This window comes from Aureococcus anophagefferens (assembly GCF_000186865.1).
Source record: "Aureococcus anophagefferens unplaced genomic scaffold AURANscaffold_63, whole genome shotgun sequence".
In the NCBI taxonomy this organism is placed as follows: domain Eukaryota; class Pelagophyceae; order Pelagomonadales; family Pelagomonadaceae; genus Aureococcus; species Aureococcus anophagefferens.
Genome location: NW_008705616.1, coordinates 87,090 through 98,268, shown reverse-complemented (window position 1 = coordinate 98,268; position 11,179 = coordinate 87,090). Strand labels below are relative to the sequence as shown.

The window sequence follows — 11,179 nt, the reverse complement described above, 5'->3', positions numbered from 1 at the left end:
CCAGCGAGCAGAAGTTAGCTCGCCAATTGTCACGCTAGCGTCTGTCACGCTAGCTGTCGATTGTGCCCAAAAATCCTACGCATGAATTTCCCGGAGGAGGAAGAGGCCATTTTGGCGTACTGGAAGCGGATCGACGCGTTTCAGACGAGCGTGAAGCTCAGCTCGGGAAAACCAGAGTACACATTCTATGACGGACCACCTTTTGCCACTGGATTGCCTCACTACGGGCACATTCTCGCCGGTACGATAAAGGACACTGTGACTCGGTATGCGCATCAAACCGGGCACCGGGTATCGCGTCGATTCGGGTGGGACTGTCATGGATTGCCGGTGGAGTACGAAATTGACAAGGCTCTAGGACTGAGCTCTCGGGATGAGGTTTTGGCCATGGGAATCGGTACCTACAACTCGCATTGTAGGAGCATCGTCCAGCGATATACGGGCGAATGGGAGACCGTAGTGACGAGGCTTGGTCGATGGATCGATTTCAAAAATGACTACCGAACGATGGATGTCAACTTCATGGAGTCAGTATGGTGGGTCTTCAAGACATTATTCGACAAGGGCCTCGTGTACAGGGGATATAAGGTCATGCCATATTCAACTGCGTGTGCAACACCTCTATCAAACTTCGAGGCCGGTCTGAACTATAAAGATGTGTCAGATCCTGCCGTTGTCGTGTCTTTCCCACTTGTTGACGAGCCAGCAACGAGTCTCGTGGCATGGACGACGACACCGTGGACCCTGCCATCGAACCTTGCGCTTTGTATCAACGAGCAATTGACCTACGTAAAGGTCCGTGCTGTTTCGGAGCAAAAGGTATACATTGTTGCGGAGGCGCGGCTTGTGCAGCTTTTTCCTATACTCGGTTCCAAGAAATTCAAAAAAGGCAGCGAATCAAAAATTTATGAGATCCTAGAATCCTTTCCGGGCGCAATACTAATTGGACGTAAATACCAGCCCCTTTTCGACTTTTATGACACCGCGGAGCGGCGTGCATGTGCCTTCAAAGTTGTCGCAGACAGTTACGTGAGCAGCGACGCCGGCACAGGTATCGTACACCAAGCACCCGCCTTCGGTGAAGATGACTATCGTGTTTGCGTCGAGCACGGCGTGATTGACGTCAAGAAAGGTGGTGAAGACAGCCTCCCTTGTCCAGTAGACGCCAATGGCCGCTTCACCTTGCCCGTAAGTGCGGAGCTCCTGGGCGTGCACGTCAAATCCGCCGACGCGGCCATCTGCGCATCTCTCAAGGAGAAGGGACGTCTTGTGGTCAAAGAGGCTCATGAACACAGTTACCCATTCTGCTGGCGCTCAGACACGCCCCTCATATATAAAGCTGTTCCCTCCTGGTTTGTAGCGGTGGAAGCAATTAAGGATAAGCTCATCAAGAATAACGCACAGACCTACTGGGTTCCTGCCTCTGTACGGTAGCCCGGTGTCCGAATCATGCGATCCCCGACAACGTGTCGTGAAGTGTAATAGACGTTTGTTATCGTCTTGACCTTGTTCTTTCGAGGTGCACAAACCCATGTCTTGTCAGGTCAAAGAGAAACGTTTTCACAATTGGCTGGCAGATGCCAAGGACTGGGCCATATCCCGGAACCGATTTTGGGGCACTCCAATACCGCTCTGGATTTCTGATGATTTGGCTGAGATGGTGGCCGTGGGCAGCGTTGCAGAACTACGGGCTAGGTGCAGACTCCCAGACGGGTCTGAGATCCCAGCAGATTTCTGCGACTTGCATCGTGAAAATGTGGATGATCTGTTGATTGCATCTCCGACCCGTTCAGATGTTGTACTGCGGCGCGTCGACGAAGTCTTCGATTGTTGGTTTGAATCCGGATCAATGCCTTACGCCCAACTGCATTATCCATTTGAATGCAACGAGGAGCAGTTTGCGAAGAAATTTCCAGCCGACTTTATAGCAGAGGGCCTTGACCAGACACGAGGCTGGTTCTACACGTTAATGGTAATCTCAACAGCACTATTTGACAAACCCGCCTTCAATAACCTCATTGTGAATGGTCTCGTCCTCGCCGCGGACGGCAAAAAAATGTCCAAGCGTCTCAAAAACTATCCTGATCCAACTCTTGTCGTCAATGCACACGGGGCCGACGCGCTCAGACTCTATCTCATCAATTCGCCTGTGGTCAAGGGCGAGACGCTCAAATTCATGGAGTCTGGGGTGCGCGGTGTCCTCCGTGACGTCCTTCTGCCCTGGTTCAATGCCTACTGCTTCTTTGCACAGCAGGCGGCTCGATTGGAGATGCATACTGGGACGGGACTAATGCGAGACGAACGCTGTGCCAGAGCTTCCACGAACGTTATGGACATATGGATCACTGCGAATCTCGAGGGCCTCGTTAAATTCGTCCATGAAGAAATGAAAGCTTATCGCCTCTACACTGTCGTACCACGGAACTGTGCCAGAGTCCCGTATCCAAATAGCATTCGGCGCCCAGTGTACCCTCATCCTCCCAAAAGACATGGACCCGGTACAAATTCCAATATCTGAGTGGGGGGGGGGGGGGGACAGAGACTGAATGACACACGATTCACAGCAGACTTTGCTTTGTTTTGTCTTTGACTCAAGCCGACGCGCTTCGCGATTCATCTTATCTTCTTAGGCTTGTTAGCTTCCTGGGAGACTTGACAAATTGGTACGTGCGCCTCAACCGATCTCGGCTAAAGGGTGCAGATGGCGAGGGTTCCACATGCGTCTCTTTGGCCGTTCTCTACGAGGTCCTTCTCAAAATGGCGGTTGTTATGGCTCCATTCACTCCGTTCTTTGCAGAGTATCTCTATCAGCAATTGCGAAAACGGCTAATTGCCTTTACTAGCGTGAGCGCGGCACCGGATACAGTTGGCAAGGCTGACAGTGTCCATTATGTCATGCTCCCACAAGCTGACAGCTCGAAGCTTGATGATGGCGTCGTCATGGGAATGAATCTACTGCAGCGTGTTGTTGAGCTTGGCCGCCGCGCACGCGAAGCTGCCAATATTTCGATGAAAACGCCTGTCAAGGAAGTGATGGTGGTCTGTGGTGACGTTAGAGCCCTCTCTGCAATTCAGGGACAACTTGAGTCGTACGTCCTTGAGGAGCTCAATGCCTGGGGCGTTTCGTTTACAAGCGACGTCGATACATGGTGCTCAGTTTCTGCCCTACCCAACTTACCTATCCTTGCAAAGCGACTCGGTAAGAAGATGAGCATTGCAACCGCCATCATAAAGAATCTTGACTCAACTGCGCTCCGTAACTACAGCAAGGTTGGTGAGCTCAACATTGATGTGGATGGGCTATCTCTCCAGCTTGTTGCCGGCGACCTCATCGTCAAATCTACCTTCGCCGGGGATGAGACGAAGTACGCGGCTATGACCACGCTAGATGGTGCCCTCACTGTTGCCATAAGTACGGTACAGGATGACACTCTTCGTCGGCAAGCGATTGCTCGCGACGTCTGCAACCGCGTCAATAAGCTCCGTAAAAAGGCCAAGCTCAATATTGCTGACAAGGTCGATGTTTTTTTTGCTGATCTCGACCCGGCAGAAAATACCGATGGCTTTATTTCTACCGCCGCAGCTCTCGCTTGCAACAAACCTCTTCTTGATAAAGCCAAGATCGTTCCAATACCATATGCGAACTGCTGTGGACAGGTGATCATCAGCGACACTAGTGGCACCGCCTTTGGATCGAAGTGTCTTAAGATTGCCCTTGCTGCACCTGCACTTTCACTATCGCCCACAATCAAGAAAAGGCACGAGGAGGATGCTGTCATTCAAACTCTGATTGCCTCCTGCGCGCTCCACAGAAAGGAATCTCTTCAAGGGACTTTATCTGGCACGGCGTTCAACCTTGACGTCGGTGCCGATATCTTTTCAAGCGCGACTGCCGCTTACCTTGCCATGTAGCCACGGTGCATGCTGTGGTATCAAGACAAGCAAGTTCACATGTTCACAAGTCTCAGCTTTTGCAGTAGTCATCCAAACAAGAATTATCATGACGAGCGTTTGCGAATGACTTACCCGCTACCTCCTAGGTATCCTAAATGGGATTTTGTCAGACGGACCAACTGGTGACTCCCAGATCATTCCCCGTCGGCCCTGACCTACGGGGTCACACGGCCCGTTCAGCCCCCCGCCGCGTGCGCCTTCGTATCCACAGGCCCCATTCCCTAACTAAGACCAGACTAAGACCCCCAGTTTCCCCCGATCATCATATGATATGCTGAGTCGCGACGGGGATCTAAGAGCCATCTGCGCCTACTTTTCGTGATTGTCCTAGTGTCGATGCTTATGTTAGGGGCTGCAGGCCCGCGTTGCTCAGGCCACAGCCCTTCGTGCACGGCGACATTAGTGTCGTTCATCCGCATATCAAAGGTATCTGCTTTAAAGTTACATATGACCGTGTAGTACACTACTTCCACTCTCCGATGCGTAGCGAAATAGTAGACCGGGGGGCAATACCATTCAAGGTCGAAGTTGGAGCGAGCTTCTGTCCGAACGGCTTTGCGATTTTTATTGCAGAGATATTTTTGAACGAGTGGCTGTGGGGCGTCGCCCCACGTGTTTTATGATCGACTAATCGAATTTGGTTGATCCGTCTCACGAAATCCCATTTAGGATACCTCGGAGGTAGTACAGCCATGTTGAAGTTATTTGTGGCCGCCAGAAGCCGCCACAAGGCAGTGTGTGGGCCGCAGGGCTTCATGAGGAGTCAGGAGAACGGATGGAGCTGCTTCTCCGGTGATGTTGGTCGCCATAACGGCCCGGTAAGTTGGTTTTATGTTGATCCTCAACCAAAATCTGATCAGCCTGAGCCGGCGCGCTGGGTGCCATTTAAACGCTAAGTGACGCGATCGACGTCGAATCGTACGCGGAAAGTACCCATAGGCGCGTCCGTGATGTGTTTGAGGCGGACGTCGTCCAAGTTCGGCGGTGGAATCGGCTCCGGCCGCGCGGTCGTCGCGCGACGCGCGCGGCGCGCGAGCGCCCGAAACCTCACGGGAGGCGTAACTCCGGGAGAAGTAGACGAATCTTGACGGGGACTTTGGCGCCGGGGAACGTGACAGGACCGCCTGCGTGTACAATCGAAGCCTCGGCCCTCGTCGTCGTGTACAAAAATGTGCAGAGATCCCCGGGTTGGGCGTTGAAGGCAACTTTCCGGGCTCTTGGAGACGCTCTCCGCTTGCCGTTGTTGATAGGTCGTGCGGCAAGAGTCTGCGACGCCGACTCTTCAGAAGGTTTGTCAGTGGCGTTGTAATTTTAAGGCCTGCCAGCCACACGACGTATCAACCACGGCAAGACGCCTGCGACAGACTGTGAGGCTGTCGAGACGGGTTCGGACAGCCTCGCCCTGGCGTCGCAACCCGCTCTGAAGCTCTGGCGAGGCCCTGCCGCGTCTCCGCTGCCGGGCACGCGGCCACGGCGAGGTTTTCTGCGTCGCCCCGTGCTGCGGAACCGGTCGCGCTGCGAGATTGTGTGCGGAGACGTCGGTTTTGCGTTGGAGAGTCGGGGTGCGACGAGCCAGATGTCTCCGAGTTGATCGGGCGGGTGGTCGAAGCTGTCTAAGGCGTTGCCGGTACGAAGCGGCGTGCCGACGAGGCCCTGGGTCCGAATTTCTTCGAGATCACCCGATAAAGTCCCGAAAACGCCTTGTCATGGGCTGTCGCGGAGCGAGCACCTCAAACCGATCGACGCCGCTGCGTCCGGCAGGCTGTATCATCACCACGGACCACATCTGCAGCGTCACTGTCCTCGCGCACAAGCTTAAGACGCCCGTAACGCACCGAACCCGTTCGCGGCTCGCTGCGGCCATGCGCGCTACCGCGGCCACCACCGCACGCCATGGGCATATCGGGACGTTCGAGTGGCGTGGCCCATCTCGCACTGTCCGTGTGCGACTCCTCGGCCGCTTAAAGCGCGTAAAACGAGCGGGAGTGTCGCGCTCAAAGTTAAATGTCCGGTATTGTTCCTACTGATCTAATTTTGGTTGTCCTTTGCAAATGAAGCGCACAGTAGGCTAGTCGGGACTAGTAGTATCCGCTAGTAGTATCCTGGTAGTATCCTGGGGTAACTTGGGCGGGTAACTTGAAGGTAGGGGGCCCTACTGGTACGTCTGGCGCCACAGACTCAGCGGAACTACGCTGCGGGCGAGTGCAGCGTGAAGAGCGAGGGGACGTGGGCAAGGTGGCGAGTGGTCGGGCGGCCGTGGGGGCAATTCCAGGGCTGCAGGAGGGTTGCGAGGTGGTCGAGCAGCTGGGTCATCTTTGTTTTGATGAGCGGAGTGCCGATCATCACAGCGGCGCGACATGCTTTGGATGCAAAGAGCGTGTGGAGCTTGGGGAGCTTGGGTAGTGTCGTGTCATGGGCGGCGTCATCGTCGAGAAGGGTGATGAGCTCGCGGATGTCCGACACACCAAAAGTTGCGCCTCGTGCACTCGGGACCGAGATGACGGCGACGCGTCGTCCCGGGGGTGCGAGGTCATTGACGGCGAGGCGGAAGCCAACGCGTTCCACGGTGCATCGGCGCTCAAGAAGCGCTAGCTCCTCCGTGGCACCGAGGTCGAGGCTGAGGGGTGCCAGGAGTGGCTGTGTGTCAACGCGAGTGTCGCGCCAGAGCGCCTCATAGCGGAATTTTTCGTCCGCTGCGTGTTGATCGACGAGGAACAGGTGATCGCCGAGGCGACACACGAGAAAGCCAAGATTAAATTGACCGAGCGCCTCCATGGCACTGAAATCGGTCTTGGCTAGCGCTGCGGTTGGCACGTTGCCGCCCGGACGTCGATCAATCTGTACGGTCCGGTGGCCATGGCCACAGCGCGACTGCACCGCGAGGGTGCCGAATACCGAAGAAGCGTGCAGCCGCGCTGGTGCCACGGCGCAGTTCCAATCAATGTGAGCTCTTGCGGCCTGCCATGGGGAAAGCGCTATGACTTGCGCGACCGCGATCGTGTCGCTGTTGCGTTGCGTCGGGCGCAGCGTTGGTGGTACAACGAGCATTGCTTCCCTCGCAGGAGCATTTGTGGCAGTGGCAGTGCTGGTAACACATGATGGGACCGCAATGGGGAGCACCAAGGAGCAGGGGGCTTCCGTATCGGGCGTGGTACTCGGCGCGACGTGCGGTGCGAGGGACCTGCCACCTGCAAAGCTCCCGCGCGATGGCTCCCAGAGGTCATGGAGAGCGATACGCAGTGCGGCAACAAGCCTGCGCGGGCGTGGTCGTGTCGCTCGTGAAATGTCAGTCGTGTCACTACGTCCGCATCGAATTTCCTGTCTCAGCTCACAACATGAAGGACGACGAACAAATTTGAAGTAGCCGGTAAGGGCACCGCGCCGCGCCCAGTTTCGTCGTCCAGAACGACATCACGCTTGTCTGGGGAAACGTTGACGTCTACGGCGCTTGGAGGGACGCGAATGTCAAGGACGAAGGCTGGACGACCGCGCCGATCGCCCTCGACACTCCGCCACACATCGCCGATGCACCGAGACACGCGAGGTGCGTCAATGGGCCTTCCGTTGACAAAGAGGAACTGGCGATCACCCCCGCCGCCTCTCGGCCCTGGCGCATCGAAGCCACCAGCACGCGACATGAGGCCAATGACAGCCAAGGAGCAGTCCTCACCTCCCCTAAGATCGAAGCTGACCTCCTCGAGCGATCGGGCGAACGCGTGTCCAAAGAGCGCTGAAGCGCTCTCGCGCAGCGACCTCGGCGCTTGCACGGCGATTGCTGTCCGCCGCGTGGCGCCACCGCCGCTGACGAGGGTGAGTCGCAGGCGGCAACCTAAGCGCGGCCAGTTTTTGCGCTCACCAGTGCACGAGCCCAGCGGAGAATGTCGCACTTGCGTCGACGGAGCAGGGCCATCGCTGGCAGGCAAGACGATCTCGCCTCTGTCGAGTCCATCCGATGCGAAATAGACGCTGCCGGGGACCAACGGCGACGAGCGCGTGCGCTTGGACCTGTGATAGATAACAGCTCGAGCATGACTGGGAAATTAAGTCTCGACGGAGCGTCGTGGCTCGATAGCTTAGGGAATTAAGCGTCTTTTGGTGAGCCGAACTTATCGCACAATCGAGCTCTGAGACCGCGAAGTCGAGCATTCTGAGAAGGGGAAAATTTGTACCCCGGAGCGGACTGTGCGGAGTGCGCGACTAACGTGCCACTTCCAGCGCCGCGCCTGCGCGACAAAGGGTCTAGGCTGCCCTGCGGTTGCGAATTTCGCAGCTCCACGCAAGATCAGCGCGACGAACAGGAGCACAATCGAAGAGCCCGCGCACCGTGACAGTCGTGCCGACCTGAGGCAAGCGTCGCGTTTGCGCGGCGCACAGGTCCCGTAGTTCCGGTCCGAATATCCGCGCGCCGAGAGATCGGCAGATGGAATTCAGTTGATTTCGTTTGCTCGAATTTCGTTTGCTGCGCGGTCACCGACACTTCGTGCGTGCCTGCAGACACCAGTTGGACAAGATGGGCACCAATGAGACCCGCCCCACCCCCGGTATGCGGCGAAAACGGTTACGTCTCAAATGACGAGTGTGGACAAATAATGCTTCCCGACTTCGCTCACGATAGATAAGGAGCCCCCCCCCCCCCTCGAGGTCAGTGGCGGAGGTTCAAGCCGAAGGAGATTCATGCGGGCACAGGCACACGCGGAGTTGAGCTCTTAAGGATACCGTCCCGCTGGAAGCTCAGACGCGCGCCCACGGCGTCGGCAGACGTTCGCGTGACGACGAGGACTTCCCCCGCGAGCCTACACGATGCGCACGAGAGTCTCCGGCAATCAACTTCACGAGAAGTTTCGACGGTTGAGATTCAGTTCAGCTGCGGCCCCAGGCCAGGGTGGTCCAAGCGAGACTCGCCGGCGATGTCAAGGGGGGACAGCCAGTCGTCATGTGAAGTGCGGCAAGCCAGGCTTAGGACTTCGCCAGACGAAGGTTGCCGGGCGAGACCAGTCCAACTAATGCGCTCTGAAGCTATTGATTGAATGTGTGCAAAGTCTAGGACCTCGCACCGGGTGAGCCAGGGATACTCGGAGAGCCATCAATCGAGAGGATCGTGCGGGGATCTCTGGCTCCGTTCGCGATCGACCCCCAAGTGGAGTGATCCTACTTGTTAGGCACTTTGACCAGGGCGCGGTGCACGTACTCGCGCAGAGAAGCGAGCGCCTCGCCACGAAATCCAAAACTCTGCACAGTCCGTAATTCCTCAAAGTTAACCAACTTTGACGTCGCCGACCGCGCGGCGACGAGAGCAAAGTCGCGCGGCGCTATACCTGAGCACAAATCAGATCTTCAAAATTGAATTACAATGTAATTTCATTCAAATTTTTGGGCGGGGTCTTCATGTATTCTTCGTCGTCATGTATTCTTCGAAGATCGCAACGGGATATCGGGTTCCCAAGATCAACGACGAGGATGAAACCACAAGTCAAAAACAGATTTTGACTTGGCTGCGTTGGCGCAGCTCGCTGATGGATTCCACGCGGTGCGCGATACCATGCCCATTATCCGCGCACTCAATCTCTGCGCCCCCCCCGTCATCGTTGATCCGCAACTCGATCGACGTCGCACCGGCATCCAGGGCATTTTCCAGGAGCTCCTTCACCGCGCCAGCGAGATCCACTACAACCTGCCCAGAGCTCAGTTTCCTCGCAGATGCGGTGTCTATCTTCGCAATGTTAGTCAACATAGGTTGCAGCGAAATGACGAGCGTGATGCGTTAATCTGCGGCGTGATCTATCGTAGATAATTGTGCAATTTCAACATCGTTTTCATTGGGACGCGACTGACTAAACTACGCGACGCTTCTCTCAGAGTCTTCTTCTTGCCATCAAAGCGGGGTTTGCTCCGAGGGGGTTGACCGCCGGTATGCCTGGTAGTATGCGCCCGCTATGCGCTATGCGGGCTTTATGCGGGCTTTATGCGGGCTTTATGCGGGCTTTATGCGGGTGGTATGCGGGTGGTATGCGGGTGGTATGCTGGTGGTATGCTGGTGGTATGCGGGTGGTATGCGTCTGCTATGCCGGTGGTATGCGGCTGCTATGCCGGTGGTATGCGGCTGCTATGCCGGTGGTATGCGGCTGCTACGCTGGTGGTATGCTGGTGGGCTGCTATGCTGGTCTTATGCGCCTGCTATGCTGGTGGTATGCGGCTGCTATGCTGGTCTTATGCGGCTGCTATGCTGGTGGTATGCGCCTGCTATGCGCCTGCTATGCGTCTGCTATGCGCCTGCTATGCGCCTGCTATGCGTCTGCTATGCGCCCGCTATGCGTCTGCTATGCGGCTGCTATGCGGCTGCTATGCTGGTGTATGCCGTGGCTGGTGTATGCCTGGTGGTCGGCCCCCTCTGGGTTTGCTCCGCCAGTGGCGCCGGCGGCACCCCTGCGTGCGCGGTGGGGTGGTACATCTTACCCCAGGGAAATGGCCTGCCCCAGCCGCCACACCCACGTCGCGCCCAAAATCAAGGGGCGTATCCAGCGCCATCGATGGTGGCGCGCGCCACGACCACGGACTTGCCAATGTACGCCGCGGCCGCAGCCCCGCGGAGACGAGGCCCGCGCGGTATCCAACTCAGCTGTCGTCAGATTCTGGGGCTGATGGGGGTCTTCCCCTGCCTTTAGAGGCCGTAGTTGCGCCATTTGCCGCAGTCGCCTCGCTGATCGAGGAGTCTGGGGGTTGCGGTTACTAGGACTCGGAAGTTTCAAGTCTCTCTATCTCTCTAGCCGCGACACCGCGCCCGCGCGCGCGGTCGACGTACAGCCCCTATGGACGACTAGTGACTCTGGTTCCGCCGGCCGGAATTCGATGATTGGTCTTTATTGATTAGTTCCCTATGGGCGGCCTAGATGTACGTTGATCACCTCACTGTACAACATGTCGGTTGTGTAGTAAACTGAACGCCGTCCCCACTTGAACGCGATGTTCTGGAAGCGTGTTTGCAGGGGAGATTTAGCTATGGTAAGCGGGTTAAGATCAGCCGCCGAGGCAATGCGCGAGCCCATGCCCCAGCTTCTTGCGCTTGCCGACCAGGACCGTCGCTCAGAGGAGGCACGTTTGGAGATGCTATGGGGTCATTCCGCGAAGTGCGAAGACATCGAGGCACTGAAGGCTGCGGCGCGCGGCGGCCACAGGCTAGCACAGTGCACTTTGGGGTCGATGCACGAGACGGGGACTACTGATGTGT

General features: G+C 56.7%; 2 protein-coding genes across 2 annotated transcripts; one reads left to right on the top strand and one right to left on the bottom strand.

Moving 5' to 3' along the window:
- On the top strand, nucleotides 1-4,212 carry AURANDRAFT_39368 (hypothetical protein; the record flags this gene model as incomplete). Its single annotated transcript, XM_009043710.1, has 3 exons — nucleotides 1-1,425; nucleotides 1,544-2,439; nucleotides 2,640-4,212. 3 exons carry the CDS (start codon nucleotides 82-84, stop codon nucleotides 3,910-3,912), a joined length of 3,513 nt encoding a protein of 1,170 aa, XP_009041958.1.
- A 1,796-nt stretch (nucleotides 4,213-6,008) lies between these two features.
- Nucleotides 6,009-9,806, bottom strand: AURANDRAFT_55567 (hypothetical protein; the record flags this gene model as incomplete). The annotated part of the gene is made up of 9 exons (XM_009043707.1): nucleotides 6,009-7,207; nucleotides 7,342-7,783; nucleotides 7,932-7,959; nucleotides 8,136-8,177; nucleotides 8,233-8,295; nucleotides 8,430-8,442; nucleotides 8,649-8,747; nucleotides 9,143-9,269; nucleotides 9,493-9,806. 9 exons carry the CDS (start codon nucleotides 9,683-9,685, stop codon nucleotides 6,142-6,144), a joined length of 2,073 nt encoding a protein of 690 aa, XP_009041955.1.
- Between the last annotated feature and the right edge of the window lie 1,373 nt (nucleotides 9,807-11,179).